Source organism: Somniosus microcephalus, chromosome 16, assembly GCF_052327205.1.
Source record: "Somniosus microcephalus isolate GS21.2 chromosome 16, FLI_Smic_1.0, whole genome shotgun sequence".
In the NCBI taxonomy this organism is placed as follows: Eukaryota; Metazoa; Chordata; class Chondrichthyes; order Squaliformes; family Somniosidae; genus Somniosus; species Somniosus microcephalus.
The window spans coordinates 82815567-82834915 of NC_141002.1; the positions used below are offsets into that span (position 1 = coordinate 82815567).

The 19349-nt window shown below is 40.8% G+C and overlaps 1 protein-coding gene across 5 annotated transcripts in view; it reads right to left on the minus strand.

The window, feature by feature from the left end:
• rab3ip (RAB3A interacting protein (rabin3)) overlaps positions 1 to 19349 on the minus strand; it is a 64454-nt gene that overhangs the window by 37581 nt on the left and 7524 nt on the right. For all 5 annotated transcript variants that reach the window (XR_015081433.1, XM_086009359.1, XM_086009360.1 and 2 more), the window contains exon 2: positions 938 to 1207. Coding sequence is in view for 4 of the 5 variants with exons in the window: in XM_086009359.1 (XP_085865485.1) it covers positions 938 to 1182 (245 nt within the window). In the remaining variant the exon portion in view is untranslated. The remainder of the gene's footprint in view (positions 1 to 937; positions 1208 to 19349) is intronic.

A 19349-nucleotide genomic window follows, 5' to 3' on the forward strand; every position in this document is an offset into this window, starting at 1 on the left:
AGGCAGGACATTGACACGACAAACAGCAGTCCCGCCTCCATTCACAAAATCCAGCCCTTAGTGTCAACAGGTTATTTTTACCATAGGGGGCATCACAACCAAATCTGATCTGGTCCGCACCCATTGTACAGGAAACTTTCGTTTAACCGGAGGTTAAATGTCCGGAAAGCTCTATCTACCGGCAAAATTCAGGAGCCGTTTCCTATAAGTTTTTTTACTTCTCGTTGCTTTTTTTTCCTCCAGTCAGGCTCTGCAAGGTCTAGCTGAAGCTGTTGCTTAGCTAGAGAGACGCTTTTAAGCTGCGGCCGACTGTTTTGAAGCTGTTGCTAAGCAACAGGGTTTGTTGATTCACACGGAGCTCAAAAGCTCCGTATGTTTTAACATTAGCGCTGGTTTCTACGGCAGTTTTGATGGTACGGCACCAGCTCGGTCCCGTCAGTGCCGGATACCAGAAAGTTTCCTGTACAAAGAAGTGATTTCCAGTAGTGGTTAATGGATAGCAATCTGGAATGGGAAACCTGCTGATATTTCTCCTCTCTAGCTCAAGGGTGCTGAGGCCAACTGTAGCACCCTATGGAATCGTACCTGGGACCTTTTACCTTAGTTGCACTTTCACTTTACTAAATGACCCATCATTAGAGCTTGCCAAATATTATTCAAATAAGATACTACCCTTTTACTACTGGCCCAGAATTAACATTATTATCTCAAGATTAATGTGTTGCACTAAAACTAATCTGATACCTGCTAAAAAGGAAATAGCCAAAATAAAGGTTATGTTGTAGAAATGCTAATAACTACCTTTAAATTCTAAAGAAGCAGCAATTATTCATTCGAAATGTATTCTTTCTCAACATGCAAGTTAAGAATACCACCAGTTAAAAGCAGTTCAGCAGCAAAGCAAAAGCTAGTAATCAAGCCTGGAAGCTAAACTTACCTGACATTTCTCGACTCTCCACTGCTGAGATGTTTAGAGGATGGATAAATTGGCTGCGTAGGAAGGTCTGCAGCAATCAGTGTACTGGGTTGAACTGGGGTCGAGCTCACCAGTGAAAGAGGGTGATAAGGAAGTCCTGAGGTAGCAGTTTCTGTGGTCTCTAGTTGGGACAGTTCAGTGTAATCTGGAGAGGAAGGTGAAGCTAAGTTCACTTCATGGAAGCCTTCAAGAGTGTTGCTTGCCATAGCAGTAGGTTCATTATATAGACCCCTGTGTATGTAAAAAAGGTCAACATACATTTAGAAATTACAAAAGGAAAGACTGGGAAAAATTAGACTCCTGATAAAATCCAGTTAATCTCAGTGTGGTCTTCAAGCTTTTAATACAGGAAAGAAAAGAAGATAGGCGTACTTGACTAGTATGAAACAAGCAGCAAAAAACTTATTTTGAAGTAAAAGATCTTGAATAAGCAACAGTATTACAAGAAAAACTGCAACAGAACTGACAACAGAAATTCAAATTGTGCAGCAGCCCAGTGAAAGTGGCTTTCTATGACAGAAGAAAGTACGGTCAGATACCATCCTGACATCAAGATATATTAAAAAGGAATGCCTTTCACCAGTTGATAACTGAGCTGCTTCCTGAGGATGCCATAATCAAGAAGAATGTTATTTTCCTATCACACCAGTACTTCTAGCTTAATAAAGACCATTGTTCTTTCTTCTGCAAGTTGTTACTGATCCCAGGAGCTGAGTGAGTTTGATCTTCAAATTTAATTTTCACATTCATAGATGATGGGTACCCATTAATGAATTACAAGGCTGTAATGCAAATCAAGGTATTCAACAACTAAACCCCAAGACTGCATTACCACCCTTAAATTCACGGACATATCCATTATAATGTGTTGAGGGGGGAGTGCAGTTCCACTGTTACAGTGCTACTCCCAATCATAGCACAACAAAAAAGAATGTTGGATCGGTGACATGGAACCTATATTACTAGAATATAATTTTTACTAACTTATTTTCAACCTAATTTTCTTCGCTCCTGAAGGGATTGATCCCTCACTAGGATTGGTTCGAAAGCACTGGTCACCTTCCAGGATGTCACATCGAAGCTAGCTATCAGTCAGAATACTGAGTTGATACATATATAAAATACAAATCAACAAAGTTTCAGCCAACATCGTCATTCAAATGGTTATAAATATCACATTTTAATTCCTATACACCATTTTAATTCTTATACACCATTTTAATTCCTATACACCATTTACTTAACACTGGAGGAAATAACAAGGGGATTGTCAGAGGCAATTTAGCAAACAACCAAGACCATCAGTCGGACCAAAACACCTCTCAGCGAGGGGTTATGCCAGGTGCTCCCAAACATTGGATACTGCCATGGCAAAAATAAACAGCTGGTGTTGCTAGCATTTAGGTCTGCTGTTCTAGATTTGGCTGCAGATATCATCTGTACCAGCCAAGAATTAATTTTAAGCATAGATGGCTTGTATGGACATTACCATGACATCAGGGAGGCCCTGGCCAAATTCACAAAGTTGCAAATGCATACTGTACAGCAACTGAATCACACAAAGGCATTTATTAAGTGTTTTCTTTTCTTCCATCGCTGACTCTGGAGCATGTTAGGCGATATCTTAATATAAATACTTGGTTTCTATGATATTTATATATTTAAATACTTTGCCGGTTTCCAACAAGTATAGTTTCTTTTGCAGCAGTGTGGTACCAAATGCATTTTATATATGCATACACAAATTGTCCATTCATCATTGTTGCTGACATCTAAAAACACAACTACTTGTAAGTAATGGTATGTGAGAGACATATCTTGACATTCTTCAATGCCTTTTAACCTTTTGCATTCTGTTTCAATTTTCCAACATGGATAAATCATATGGATGAAAGGTAAATTTAGGGCTGCATCAGGAAATTTGTCTTTAAACAGAGTGATCAATATATGAATGCCTTCTAGTTATAGTAGTGGAGGCAAAAAAAAAAGATTCATTAATGTGGTGTATGTAACCTGTTCCATCTTAAGAGAACTACCTTAAGAGATGTACTACTTTCTCTTGGCTGCTGTATACTGTAATACCGGTGGTGACCACACCGGTATATAAACGTTGTGTAGGGATTTGCTGGGCAGTTCAGCCCTGACCTCCGAATAGTAAAGACCTGTTAAAGTTATTCTTGTGGTCTGTGTCCAGTAATTTATAATAAGCATAACTGGGACACACAGACTTAACAGTGGCAACGAGTCCGATCTTACCCTGCGGCAGTTTTACATCCAAGGCAGCTTCGTCCTCAGAACGGGCGTCGAGAAGAGGCATCCGCCCTCATCATCCTGCTGAGCACCATCGCACGGGAGGCATCGAGAACCCGGGTTAAAAAGAAAAATTCTGACACGAAGCCCTCCATCAGCGACAGGCAGTGATCATCCCTTCTACCACGGTGGTGGGTAAGCCGATCAGCGACATGAGCAGAAAGTCGGCCGCGTTGACTGTGGAGTGGGGGAGGGAAAACGGAGGAAAAAGGGCGGAGAACTCGACCACGGCCGGAGAAAAGGGCCGGCTGCAATCGAGGCCGAGAGGCGCAGCGACTGGGGCAGCTTAAGGCACGAGAGCCGCGGAGAACTCAAACGCAGCCGGTGTAAAGGACTGGGCTGCATGCGGGGCTGAGAGACGCAACAGCAGGGGAAGCGTGAATGCCCACGGGAACCACGGGGGAGTAAAAGCAGCGTCGGGGAATTGAGAACCCCTGGGGAGGCGAGAACGGCAATCGCCATTGCAGCCAGCGGGGGAAGAAGGCAAACGCGGGAATCCGCCATTGTAGTCGGCGGGGGAAGAAGACGAGCGCGGGAAAGACCGCCAAGCGCGGGAAGCCGCCATTTTAGTAGGCGGGGGAAGAAGACAAGCGCGGGAAGCCGCCATTTTGAGAAAAAGAAAAATTAAAAAAAACTTGCAAGGATGCCTAAACATGGGAACATTAATACCTTTGATAGCGATATCGAAGATTGGACCACGTATGTAGAACGCATGGAAGTTTATTGTAAAGCAAATAAGGTACCAGATGATGAGAAAGCACTAACCTTATTAAGCTCAATGGGTGCGAAGACATACGGGCTATTGAAGCACCTTCTATCACCAGATAAACCGGCGGATCAGACTTTCGCGAATATTGTTACTGTCCTGAAAAATCATTTAAACCCCACGCCGCTGATGATAGCGGAACGATTTAAATTTTACAGAAGAACGCAGCTGAAAGACGAAAGCAACGCTGAATTTTTAATTGAACTGCGTAAGCTATCAAAGTACTGTCAGTTTGGAACAGGACTAGCAGATGCGGAGAGATAAATTTGTGTGTGGATTGTTAAAAGAAGGAACACAAAAGAGACTGCTTGAGGAGAATGATCTTACGCTTGATAAAGCTGTCACTATTGCAGCATCGCACGAAGCCGCAGCGAGAGGCACTGCGGAAATGCAGCTACGGTCACCGGAACTCAGCACCAATCAAATGGTCTTGGGTACAGTAAAATGTTATCGTTATGGAAAGACAACGCACGATCAGAACCAGTGCTGGTTCAAAAATCAGGAATGCAGAAAATGTGGCAGGCTTGGTCACATAGCTAAAGTATGCCAGTCAGGAAAGAAGACCAGCAACAAAAAGTCACCGCAGGAAAAGTACAGAAAGGTACACAAGGTGACAGAGAACAGTTCGAACGAACAGAAGTCAAATTCAGACTCCAGCAGTAATGAACTGGGTAGTCTAAGAGTACACAATGTTGGTAATGAAGCAGACCTCCAAACAATCTGGGTCACACTTCAGATAGCAGGAGTCCAAGTGAAGATGGAATTGGACACTGGATCGGCATTGACAGTCATGAATAAGCAAGATTACAAAAGGTTATTCCCACATATTCCCCTACGGAATACGGAGATTGTATTGAAAACATACACGGGGCAAAGAGTATACCCCATCGGGAAGATAGAGGTAAAGGTGGTCCACAAGGGCAAAGAAAGCCGAGGAATGGACTTATATGTGCTACCTGAGGGAGGTCCACCACTACTGGGACGGGAGTGGATTAGGAAAATAAATATGGACTGGCATTCCTTAAAAGCACTAACGGTAGATTCCGGTAAAAAAAGATGTCAAACCTAAACGATTGTCCAGAATATTGGACGATGCTAAAGAGGTGTTCCAACAGGGACTGGGAACACAGAGGAATTACGGCAAACATCAAGGTTGAAGAACATGCAAACCCGAAATTTTTCAAAGCCAGACCGGTACCTTATGCGATACGACCTGCTGTGGAAGCTGAGCTGGAAGGGCTAGAACGTTCAGGAGTACTGTCTAAGGTAGACTGGAGTGAGTGGGCCACGCCCATTGTTCCCGTCATGAAGCATTCATCGAGCAACAAGCCGGGGGAACCGGGGAAGGTTCGCATCTGTGGAGATTTCAAGATCACTGTTAATCCGGTGCTTCACACGGTGCAGTATCCGCTTCCGCGGATTGAGGATATCTTCGCTTCGTTGTCTGGCGGGAAACACTTCACCAAGATAGACCTGGCGCAGGCGTACTTACAGATGGAAGTTGAGGAAGAGTCACGCCAGTATCTCACGATCAACACGCATAGAGGCTTGTACCGGTATAATAGACTGGTTTTTGGAGTGGCATCGGCTCCAGCAATTTGGCAGAGGGCCATGGAGCAGGTATTACAGGGAATTCCAGGCACACAATGTTACCTGGACGATATTCTGATTACAGGAGATGACGAGGAACACCTTGCAAATTTGGAACTGGTGCTCACCAGATTGAAAGAATATGGACTTCGAGTTAATCGCCAGAAATGTGAGTTCTTTCAGAAGCGGATCTCGTACTGTGGTCATGTCATTGACCAGGAGGGGCTTCATAAGTCTCCTGACAAGATCGAAGCTGTTGTGAAGGCTCCCGCTCCGGATAATGTATCCCAGTTGAGGTCGTTCCTAGGGTTGATTAACTATTACCATAAGTTTCTGCCAAATTTATCCACGGTGCTGCACCCGCTGAATGCTCTTTTGCAGAAGGGAGTACCATGGAAGTGGAGCGAGGACTGTAAGAGGGCCTTTCGCAAAAGCAAGGCATTGATCACCTCAGAGGAAGTGTTAGCTCACTTCAACCCAACGCTGCCTATTCGTTTGGCTTGTGATGCTTCTCCATATGGTATTGGGGCAGTACTCTCACACAAGTTGCCAAATGGCCTGGAGAGACCAGTTGCGTTCACATCCAGATCATTGACCTCCGCTGAGCGCAACTATGCTCAGATAGATAGGGAGGCTCTCAGCCTTGTGTGGGGAGTAAAGAAGTTTAATCATTACCTGCAGGGCCAAAAGTTTACGCTTCTGACAGACCACCAGCCGTTGGTATCCATTTTTAACCCTAAGAAGGGTGTTTCGGTGATGACAGCACAGAGACTCCAGAGATGGTCCCTTTTCCTAGGGGCACATCAATATCAGATCGAATTCAAAGGTACAAAGCAGCATGGTAATGCTGATGGGCTGTCGCACCTGCCACTACCTACAGAGGAGGAGGCACCGATGGTTGACCCTGTTGAGTTATTTCACTCGACCATCATCGAATGTTTACCAGTCACCAATGCAAGTATTGAAAGAGAAACCAGGAACGACCCGACACTGTCCCGGGTCTACGAATTGACAGTGAAGGGATGGCCAGCACATGGTGATCCACTGTTACCGGCATTCTCAGCAAGACGAGAACAGCTGTCCGTCTGTCAAGGAACATTGATGTATGGAACAAGGGTGATTATTCCTCCTAAGTTAAGAGAGAGAGTTCTAAAGGAACTGCATGAAGGTCATCTGGGGGGAGTCAAGATGAAAAGCCTTGCTAGGGCTTATGTGTGGTAGCCGGGTATCGACCAACAGATAGAGGATCTGACGAAAAGCTGCTCAGGGTGCCAAAAAGTGCAAAATGCACCTCCGATTGCACCGCTGCATCCATGGGAATGGCCTTCAACCCCATGGCAACGTGTACGTATTGACTTTGCTGGTCCATTCATGGACTCCATGTTTTTAATTGCGGTGGACGCACATTCTAAATGGCCAGAAGTGATTAAGATGACTACCACTACCTCGGAAAAGACGATCGCGGTGCTAAGAACGATATTTGCAAGAAATGGATTGCCAGAACAAATATGTTCAGACAACGGACCACAGTTCGTGTCAGAAGAATTCCAGAAATTCATGAAGAAGAATGGGGTGAAACATTATACCTCTGCCCCATATCATCCGGCTACAAACGGGTTGGCCGAGAGATTTGTACAAACGTTCAAAAAAGCAATAAAGGCCATGAGCGAAGATCAGATTCCACTACAACACAAGGTGGACAAATTCCTACTGGCATATCGAAACGCCACTCATGCAGTGACAAACCAAAGTCCTGCCATGATGTTCTATAACAGGAGGTTGCGGTCCAGGTTGGACTTGTTAAAACCAAATGTGCGGAGGGAAGTTGAAAACAAATAGTTCCAGCATATAAATAACAAGACCACTCGGAGTTTCGAAATAGGACAACCAGTGTTAGCCCGGGACTATAAAAACGAGAAATGGCAATCTGGAACAATTCGGGCCAGACAAGGACCCCTGATGTACATGGTAGATATTGGTGAAAATGTAATACGGCGTCATGCTGACCAACTGGTAGAATCGAGAACAAGGGTCGAACCCAGGGTTACGGCAGAGACAACCGTGGAAGAAGTTAGTGAACCTGAAGCATCTACCTCAGAAGGGAATGTACCTGAGGATGATGTCCAATCCATAAGAGATCAACTAGATGAGTCACCCCAGCAACGAGAATCAGAGACCCTTGAAAGGCGTTATCCAACTCGAATCAGGAGGCCTCCTCAGAGACTGAATCTTTGAACTGTTTTGCATGAAGTTGTATATATATATATCTATATGTTATTGTTATGTTAAATGGGGATATAACTGTTAAGCTAAAAAGGGAGGATTGTGGTGTATGTAACCTGTTCCACCTTAAGAGAACTACCTTAAGAGATGTACTACTTTCTCTTGGCTGCTGTATACTGTAATACCGGTGGTGACCACACCGGTATATAAACGTTGTGTAGGGATTTGCTGGGCAGTTCAGCCCTGACCTCCGAATAGTAAGTCTTGTTAAAGTTATTCTTGTGGTCTGTGTCCAGTGATTTATAATAAGCATAACTGGGACACACAGACTTAACAATTAAGAAACAAGTGGATAGTACAATAAGGAACTTGACAATTTTTCCTGGAGGGTGGATCTAAGATGGGCCAAATGGCCCTCTTCCTCTGTAATTATATTGTGATCAGTCACTGCCCCAGTTGTATCACAAGAACAAGAGTTAGACTGATGAAAATAAAATCAGCTCACAAATTCTAAATGATGACTGGAGTCAAAATAATGCTTCATAAATGTGATTGTATATCTTTTCCAAGAGGTCAGGTGGGAAGAAAAAGTTCAAGACAGTCACAGATAGATTTGAAATAACAACAGAAAATGCTGGAAATACTCAGCAGGCCAGGCAGCATCCGTGGAGAGAGAAAGAGTTAACATTTCAGGTCTGGGACCCTTCATCAGAACTGGAAAAAGCTGGAGATGTAACAGATATTAAGCAGGTGCAGAGACAGGGAGGGGGGGGGGGGGTAGGAGGGGAGGAAGGAATTGAAAGAACATCCTGTACTTTTGTAAGAGGCTTTTTCCAGTTCTGATGAAGGGTCCCAGACCTGAAACGTTAACCCTGTTTCTCTCTCCACGGATGCTGCCTGGCCTGCTGAGTATTTCCAGCATTTTCTGTTGTTATTTCAGATTCCCAGCATCCGCAGTATTTTGCAATTACAGATAGACTTGACATTGTTAACATCTGTCACGCTTGGCTGCTTGCTAACGTCACTCTTGCACCCTGTCCATGGTGTTGACAATGTGGAGTGGTTTTCCACTCCTCAAAAATCTTACCAGTAAATGTTCAACTTTCTGCATCATCAAACTCAAGAGTCAATAGAAAATTTATCACCTGGTCCTTTTAGCTTCTGCTTCACCAGTACCTCTTAACTATCTGATTGGTCATATGGAAGCTATTTAAAATAATACATATTTATGGGAGTTTAGTTTCTTGACTGGAGTCACTAAACCCCACATGGTATGGGAGGGAGGAATGTATTTTAGAACACTGAAAAAGATTAGCTGCAGACTTGAGTGATTAAAAAAAAAGCATAGTTATATTTTAAGTCAAGAGAAAAAAAATCTGCCTAGGTTTTCAATCACAAGATAAGCAATGTAGTATCACATGGTGTTGTTTTGCTGCCTGGTGCCTTATTGAATTGAGTATCTTCCAGTGGAATGCTGGTTATGCATTTACCGCCAGAGTCAAAACTGCAAGTATACAAACTAAATTGTTTGTGAATTGCAGCAAAAAAAAACACAATGAACTTGGTCCCTGCTAGTTAATGGGCTGCTCTCGGCTATAAATAGTCACGGTAGCCAGAGAACATGACCTATATACTATAATAATTCCCCATTACATTTCCTTCAGTAAAACATGACCTCTCTAGACTTGCAATTCAGTTTGGAGTCAAAAAAGTTTTACTGTCTATGGTGTGAGCAATAAAACTAGTTTGGTTTCACATGGAGGTGAAAACAGGCTGACTTTTCTTTGAACTGCTATTAAAAAGAGCTTTTCCCAGTCATTCAGCTGCTTTGTTTGTTACTGTAATGGCAACAGGGATTATAATTACGTCATGGAAGCTTCAGGTACACAAGAGAGCTGCCCAGCAATAGAGATCTGTAAGCACATGACAGAGAGCAAAAGTGCAACAGAGATTAAAGCAACAAATTCCTAAAAAAATACTATAAATGAAACAGGGTACAAAGTAAACTGTCCATATTCAGCCACTAATGCTAAAATTGGCTTAACCATTGGAAGTTAAATAAAATTTATAAAAATCATTGATTCTGCAGAGATGTTATTGTCTCTTAACCTAATCTTATAAAGGTCACCTCTGCAGCAGTGGCGTAAATGAGCTGGTCAGCAAGATAGGGATGAACATAGCACTATTCTTGCATACAGAGCAAGCAGCTTGAATCAGACAGAAGACTAAATGATACAGACAATGATTCTATTCCGTGAAGACCCTCAGAACTTCCTACTTAATATGTACAGGGAATAGGAACTTGTAAAATTATGTCAGCAAGGCTCAGTCGTAGCACTCTAGTCTCCAAGTCAGATGACTTACTCCAGAACTTCAACATATAATCTAGCCTGACACTGCAATGCAGTATTAAAGGACTACTGCATTTCAAATTAAACTGAGGCCAGTCTGTTTAATTTAAAAATCCCATTGCACTATTCAAAAGTGAGCAGGAAGCTCTCCTTGTATTCCAACCAACAACCCTTCCTCAAATTACACCAAAACACAGTTAACCAACCAGTCACTTATCTCGCTACTGTTTATGGGGATTGTGCAGTACACAAAACAACTACTTTGTTTGCCTACATAACAGGTACTGCACTCCAAAAAGTTATTCACAGTGAAGTGCTTTGAAACACACAATATAGGACTATATAAATACAAGTTTTTTTTTAGTGGATAATGTGGGTTTCTCCAGCACTAAGGGAGATAAGTTACGATCAAACTTATCCCTGTGGGTAATGGTAAAAGCTGTGGCAGCAAGTTACATGATCACCTCTGTGGTATATGCCCACATTTACAGCTTACATCTACCTTTCAGTTATCCTTCATTGCACAAGATCTCACAACAGCCTGGTACTTTGAGTAACCAGTTTTGACAGGTCCAAGTAGCAACTAAGAATATGGTGGCAAATCTTTATCTCAGCTAAAGTCTGTGATTCCTCAACAGACTTCCACCTTTCCCCAGAGAAAAGTTGTTTATATAATAGCTTCTAAAATGGTATGATATCAACATGATTCAGTTTTGCTTTTACTTTTTAGACTACAAATAGCACCACATCATTGTCTTTTACATTACTGTTGTTACTTGTCACAGCCAAATTCTGCTAAAAGTGTGAAATGCAAGCATCCCAACTCACATGTTTACAGAGAAAGTGTGAAAATGTTATTTGGGTATTTCTATAAAACACCATCTGAAGATAAAGATACCGCAAACAAATGCCTTCTCAACAAAACAGCTGCCAGAATACCAACCAAATCTGCATGTCCCTATGCAATGCAGCACAAGCATAGTTCGATCCACCTATGTGAAATTTTAAGTAGTATAGGCTACTATAAAAACACATGGAAATCGATTAAATGACACAATGATAACTGTCTCTTGTACAAAATTTACTCCCGATTTAAAATGTGACATCACATCAACTGGCATTTATATAGCACTGTTAGCATAGAAAAAACGTCCTATGTTGCATAAGGAATGATGTGCCACGCATTTCATCCCCTCTAGGTAATGTGAGCTGGTGTGAACGAATGCGAGTGCCCTGGGGCTTTTGAGGTACATTTATAGAAAGGGAAAACTAATAGGTAAGTTACCCCTGCTCCAAGGCGACCTTTAAAGTTGGAACTCATAATATTTGATTAATTGAGGGTTCCAAAGAGCACAAAACTGAGGAGCTATAGAAAATCCAGTAACTACCAGAACATTTAAAGCAGCACTGATCAGCAATAGTGTTTTAGGGAAGGGCTTGGCAACAATGCTTTTCCATGTCAGAAATAAATGGTGATTAAGTAGTGGAAGCATGCCTCAGTAGCAAGTAGGCAAGTCCAAGCTTTGGGGTTTGCGCCATGATTTTTTTTTAAAATAATTTAATACACTGAATTAATCTATGACTCATTTAAATACAAAAATCATTAGGCTCTCGTGAAACAGAGCAAGATTTTACATTTTCAGAACCAGCCAAAATATAGAGTGGCACACATTTTCTAGCTGAAAATAACAGAGCGTTTTTCATGCAACCAATAGGTTCATCCTCATTTTAAAAAAAATTTTAAACCATAGCCAGTCCAACCCAGTTCTCTCTGGGAATTTTACATCGCTGTCTATATCTACTATTAAAGCTCACTTTCAAACCAACTATATTAGTTTCAGTTTGCTGAAAACTGCTGCCACTATAGGCTGGTGAAACAAGAGAACAATTTCAGAAATCCACACCAGGCAATTAAAACAAAGTAATTCTCTGGATATGGGTGCCACTGGCATGGCCGTCATTTATTGCCCATCTCGAATTGCCCTGTACAACTCAGTGGCTTGCTAGGCCATTTCAGAGAGCAGTTAAGAGTTAGTGTGGGACTAGTCATGTATAGGCTAGACTGAGTAAGGACAGCAGGTGTCCTTCCCAAAATGACATCACTGAACCAGTTGGGATTTTACAACAATCCGCCATTTTCATGGTCACTTTTACTAATACCAGCTTTTTATTTCCAGATTTTTTTTTTACACCAAATACAAATTCTCAAACTGCCATGGTGCGGTGTGAACTCACGCTCTCTGGATTAATAGTCCAGTTCTTTGGATTACTAGTCCAGTAACATAACTACCGTACCCATAGTTTACAAACTTACAAAGTTCATTTTACAACATCAATGAGCAAAAGTTCTTGGAATAGGCCTGCATGTCAGTAGCAAAGTCCTCACTTACCCAAATAAAACTGAAAAAGCCCAAGTTCTGTCCAGCAAGCTTTCCTTTGCTAACTCTGCTAATGAACTCCAGCAGTTCTTGCATCTTGTGCACTCCCCCCAACTCCATTTATTGCCTACATTGTAAATTGAAGTTAAAAGATGCCAAATCACTTCGTCATACACTGGGGAACAAATATAATAGCAGGAGTAGCGCAGTCTGCACTGTGGACATTGAAAACCACAACAATTTTCAACAACATATTCATGTGGATTATGGCCCCCGACTGAACCCCAATTATTTTTAAAAGTACATATGCAGTTAACATTTCACTTAAAGGTCTGTTTGATGAATGAAGATTTGTAAATGAACTAAAATTCCCAAACTACTTTCTATTGACATCAGCTGTTAAATTAACCCCTTTGTGGAGATTATACATTTTACAATAGTTATGTCATATGCTACATGGCATTGGCTAATGCAGCAGCCTAAAAATAGTAAATTTGTAATGATCTGTTAATGAAAATACTCTATTACAATTGAACTGTCTAAAAAAAAATGCTAAGCAACAGAAGCGTTTTATTTCACTGTGAATTGCTGATATTTAAGTAATCCATTTAAAAAATAAGTACGTGTACAGCTTTGTTGGAGATTAGTGTGAAAAGGGAGTTGTGCACCCTAATAGTTCAGTGGGTAAACACATTTCCTAGTGTGGTGTTGAGTCATACAGACCAAGAGGTTCCAAGGTTCAATCCCTGGACTGTACTGAGTTATAGAATCTCAGCTGCAGCACAATTGACAAGAAATTAGGCATGGTGTACACACCCAACTGTTATAAACTAAGAAAGAATTTGCATTTATATAGCAGCTTTCTCATCCGCAGTAAATGCCAAATGCTTTATAGCCAATTAATTGCTTGTGAGTAATCCCTACAAAAAAGTGCACACATAGTGACATCAGCTGAGGGCAAGATTAGGTTTGACTGTCATACAAGATCGCTACTCAATGTTTAGTTTAAACGAGGAATAACCACTTGGGCAAGGTACCAACACCCATGAAGCCATTCACCAGCATGAGTTACACAGGAAAAGAGGGGTGGGAAAAAAAGGTGCTAATACCAGTTCAATTTAGTCACAACTATCACAACTGAAAGAGCTGAAGTTACACGATGTTGCAACTAAAAAAAACATGCTGCACAATCCATATTAGATGCAAATTGCCGTACCAGATACATTGTTTTTGACACGGTTTATTGCTGAGCACTTTGTATACACTCAACAGAGAGAGGGGGAAAAAAAACAAGAGAGTAATTACAAGGTGTTCAGGAGGTCATAAGCTACAAAAGTGAACTTATCAGTCACAAAGTAATCTGAGCCCCACGATTACATTACATCATTCAATTATAGCTCATCTTTTACAAAGGGGTTTCATTAGCTATTTTTCCGAAAGTAGAGATTCAAAGCTGTAATGTAATTTTAGGGTTCAGACTACTCAAAATTAACATTTGTGGTTTATGACCTCCCAAACACCTTGATTATATGTTAGGACTGAAATGAGGAGGAATTTCTTCACCCAGAGAGTGGTGAACCTGTGGAATTCTCTGCCACAGAGGACGGTGGAGGCCAGTTCATTAAATATATTCAAGAAGGAGTTGGATATATTTCTTAAGGCTAAAGGGATCAAGGGATATGGGGAGAAGGCAGGGACAGGGTACTGAATTTGGATGATCAGCCATGATCTCATTGAATGGCGGAGCAGGCTCGAGGGGCCGAATGGCCTACTCCTGCTCCTATCTTCTATGTTTCTATGTATATGTAATTATATTGACTCATTCCAGACATCAAAACCTTTATAAAAACAGAAAATGTTGGAAATACACAGCAGGTCAGGCAGCATCTGTGGAGAGAGAAACAGAGTCAACGTTTCAGGTCGAAGATTGAACTTTCGTCAGAACCATCATCGACCTGAAAACATTAACTCTGTTTCTCTCTCCACAGATGCTGCCTGACCAGCTGAATATTTCCAGCATTTTTTGTTTTTATTTCAAATCTCCGGCATCCGTAGTACTTTGCTTTTGTCAAAACCTTTATTTTGCTCAATGCCCAATGACTACTTTAAACATCACAACTTACGTTGCTTGCATGTCCCTTTCAGTACTGCATAGTACAGTATATGTTTGTTGTGCATATTTACAAACCACGCAGAACACAAGAAGTCAGCATAACACTAAGTGGCTTCAAATGTCTGTATTATTCAAGAATGAGCATGTTTACTGTCCCCTAGTTATCTTCATAAATAGCTGTTATGAAACCAGTTTTGTTTTGGGGGCTTGACTTACACAAAATTATGCTTTAACACTTGCCCTGGAAGCAGACCTGCAATATAAATTAAGTGGGATATATATCTCTGGATACACTTACTCCTACCTTAGGAGGACATTTCACTGCATCCTCTAGGAGGCAAAGTGTTGCTGGAACACATGTATTGGGTCCAATGTCCCACTAAGGTGTGCACAAGCACAGCAATCTGAAAGGTCCTGCGCAAGCCGCTCACCAGCTTTTACATTGTAAATACAGCGCATGTGCAGAAATTTAGACTGCGCATTAAAAGAAACAGGCCACGCAGAACAAAGCACAGCTTACAGGGATCATTGATTGGGTCTGCCTTTTTATAATGGCTGTGGGAAAGCTGTACTATCAAAAACCATAGAGGGCAGCAATATTCCCCCAAACATTAAGGAAGGTCCATGCTGGAATGAAGAAATTGTAAATGTAACTTTATGGCAGTTCCCTTATTACCATCTTACACCATAAGCTAGGCAAATTCAGCATGACCGGAATTGGGTCATATTATGGAAACGCTTGCAAAGGAAGTGGTTCTTTAATATTCAAGATGTAGTGCTATGTATGTTACTTCAAAATTGATCATTTAACTTGAGCATGCATTATTGCAAATTTAAGTAACAGTACCTTCAGCAGGCCTACTAACTATAACATAGGCGTCATTCAAGAAAACCAGTTTGAATCCCAGTCTCAGACATTTCACACCTGTGCTTCCTCAGTATTGAAGAGTGCACAGAGATGTGTCGAGTTCCATTTTCCATTCAACTGCGACAACTGGCCGGGTAACTAATCAAAAGCATCCATGGAAAAGTTGCATGGGCCATCAGATCCTAACTCAGAATACTTTGGATCATGAAGAAAGAGGAGGGACAAAGCGAACAAGCAACAGTACTTTCTCAGGAGCAAACTACTTGCAATATACTGTGATTTTTGACAACTACAGAACCTGGACGCAGGATATATAAAATACTACAACCAACCAATTCTAAACAAACAGTGCAATCAACTGCACTCTGCATTGCAAACTGTGTGTCTCAACAACACTTCTATGTTTTGTGCTACTTTAAACCTTCCTTTCCTTTTCCTCCTAAGCTCTGAATACACCATTCAACATGCACTTCCTCCTCCCGACATCCTACGCTTACTCCTTGTTCCCAGGACCTCAAAACTGTGAAGCTTCTTGCCTTCCTCAAGCTTTCCTTCCTCCTACAAACTTCTAAAATCCAACCTTGCAGTCACTTAATCACCGGTTTGTGATATGCCCAGTCTTCTCTTTCACTCTTTTCAACTTCAGCAGTGCCTATGCTATGGACCTTAGACCTTCACATTAGTTTCTTAATAAAAAAAAAGCTGGAGACACTAACAAAGAGTTGCCTCATGAAATTGATCCTATCAGTTGCTTTGAACACAGAACATATTATCTTGTTTATGAAATCAATCCACTGCATTCAGACTCAGAGTACCCAAATGCTACCAGAAATGAAAGATTAGTTATGAAGAAAGGTTAAGTACTGGGGTACCATTGGCTTAGTCACAGATTTTCCACAGTTAACACATGGTTCAGTAAGTGAGAGTGAACTCTGCATTTCAATGCTGGCCAATTTCAATATTGGCCATATTTAATGGAAAGCCCTTAAAAACATTTATCTGGCAAAAATATTGAGATAAATAAAGGTCTACAGAATATAAAGCATTATTATCTTGCCCATGAAATCAACCACCTGCACAATTAGCCCCAAAAAGTGCCCAAATTATACCAGGAATCAGATGTTATAGTTATGAAGAAAGGCTATGTTACTTTTTAAACTACAACAGGGAAAGAGAGGGACAAAGAGATTTTCAAAATTATGATAGATTTTAAGTGGGAAAATAGTAAAAGAACTTTTAACAAAATTGATAATAAGGGAACATAGATTCAGGATTATCACGAGAAGAGCAAAAGCTGAAAGTTAGAAGAATTGATCACAGAGGGTTATTAGAACATGGAACGCTTTGCCACAAGTGATGACTGAGGCAAGCCTAGATCATGTAAAAGGGAATTGGATAAGTACTTGGAAAGGAATTCAGGAAAAGGCAAAGAAAATGGGATTAAAGTAGACAGTTCTAGTACAAGAACTACCAGCAGCACAGACACAGTAGACCAAATGGCCCTTTTCTGTGCTGTAAATTCAGTGATTCTACGAGTACCACAGCCTGAAACACTGCAAAGACTGAATCCCAGTCAAAAGCCAGCTGCACAGGATATTTTTAAAGTTTTGTTTTACAATACTCAGGATAGAAGTGTTTTCCCCAATTAATAATCAAGACAACTGGGAGGCTTCATCCTAAAATATTCCTTTAAACACTATACAATTATATGGGACCATTATGCTACTATTGAAATACATGAAAGTTTAAATATTTCAGTGCTCCACAAAAATGTAAGAAATTCACAACTCAATTACAGAAATTAATTCTGCAAGGGCAGAAGACTTTCAAGAGGCAGAATTAATGATCAAGTTCTAGTGGTAACATTATACCACTGCTTCAGTAATAAAAAAAATTACTGTATTTATGAATACTAATTGGAAACAGCCAAGACATGAAAATCCAGTAATGCCATAAATACAGGAGTCAGAAATAAATCACAGATGATGGATGCTGACAAATGTATCCAACAATAAAACTGTACAGGAATAATATCAGCACTACTTTCATGAAGTGGGAACACAGTGCCAAATCCAATTTCCCCCCCCCCCCCCCGCAAGGTAAAATTAAATTTAAATTCTTATTAGTTTTGAAAGCTTTAACTCTGGAGATTTACTAAATTCAGACCAATATTTATATATGCTATGATTTGTATCATCTTCTGAAAAGTACATCGCAATTTGAAATGAGCTGTACCACAGAACACTAATGCCTGCATTATTTTGGGTTGCCTTACCTAGTATAATAAGGAATTATCTGAAATAGTGCTTACATGACCAGCAGATGTTAATATAGATGACGTAGAAGTTGCATCTGAATAACTTTATTCACAGAAATCACAGAAACCCCACAGTGCAGATAGAGGCCATTTCGGCCCATCGAGCCTGCACCGACACATATCCCACCCTATCCCCGTAACCCCACATATTTAATCCCCCTAACACTAAGGGTCAATTTATCATAGCCAATCAACCTAACCCGCACATCTTTGGACTGTGGGAGGAAACCGGACACCCGGAGGAAACCCACGCAAACACGGGGAGAATGTGCAAACTCCAGTCAGAATAGATTTTTCTTTGAAAATTTCTCAGGCGGTTCTATATTAATATGTTTAGTCATATTTAGCCCTAGATACCATGGATATGTTTTTTTTTAAGGAAATAACTTTTTAAAACTTTATTAGTACAATTTTAAATGTTTTAAGCCATATTTTCAAAATAGCAGTCTATTTTTCATAAATGATCTCAATACAGCAATGTATGAAAGCAACACTTTCACTGAACAAGATGCAATAAATATCTATTATTTTTCAGTAATCTTCAATCTTTAAAGCCTATTTTCAAAAATATTTTATATAAAAAGGCGCATTATTTTGAATGCCTATGACGAATGCTCTTCTTTAGAAGGCAAGGTTGTTACAGATAGGTTTTTTTTTTTAAAGTCATTCTCAGGATATGGGAGTCACTGGCATTTATTGCCCATCCCTAATTGCCCTCAAGAAGGTGGTGTTGAGCTGCCTTATACAACTGAGCATCTTACCAGGCCATTTCAGAGGGCAGTTAAGAGTCAACCACATTGCTGCGGGTCTGGAGTCACATATAGGCCAGACCGGGTAAGGGCAGCAGATTTCCTTCCCTAAAGGAAATCAGTGAACCAGATGGGTTTTTACAACAATCAAAGTGTGTCGTGGTCACCATTACTGATACTAGCTTTTTATTCCAGATTTATTTTTAGTTAACTTGATTTTAAATTCTTCAGCTGCCGTGGTGGGATTTGAACTTTGTCTCCGGGTCATTAGTCTTGGCCTCTGGATTACTAGTCCAGTAGCATAACCACTATGCTCAGCAATTCTGATGGCATCATAAACAAGTGTCTAATGTAAACAGTTTAGAAATGTCAACAGAAATCCCTTCCGCCCCCCCGCCAAAAAAAAATAGTACATGCATTCATCGGCAAGTACAAAGACCTTCCTACGAGATTCTTGTAAAAATACTAGTAACAGTAAATAGATTTAATGATGGGATGCCTGATACTAGTATTTTTAATTAATTCATGTATCGTAATAACCTATGAAAAGTAACTTACATACCTCCTGTCAAATGAAGGAGAACTTTGTTTGCAGCTTTATATTACAAGCTGACCTGACACACAGGCCCCTGCTTATCTCTCCATGAATGCAATACATGAAACATTAATGTTATAAGAGAAATTTGTTTTGGGAGGCAGATCCAATTT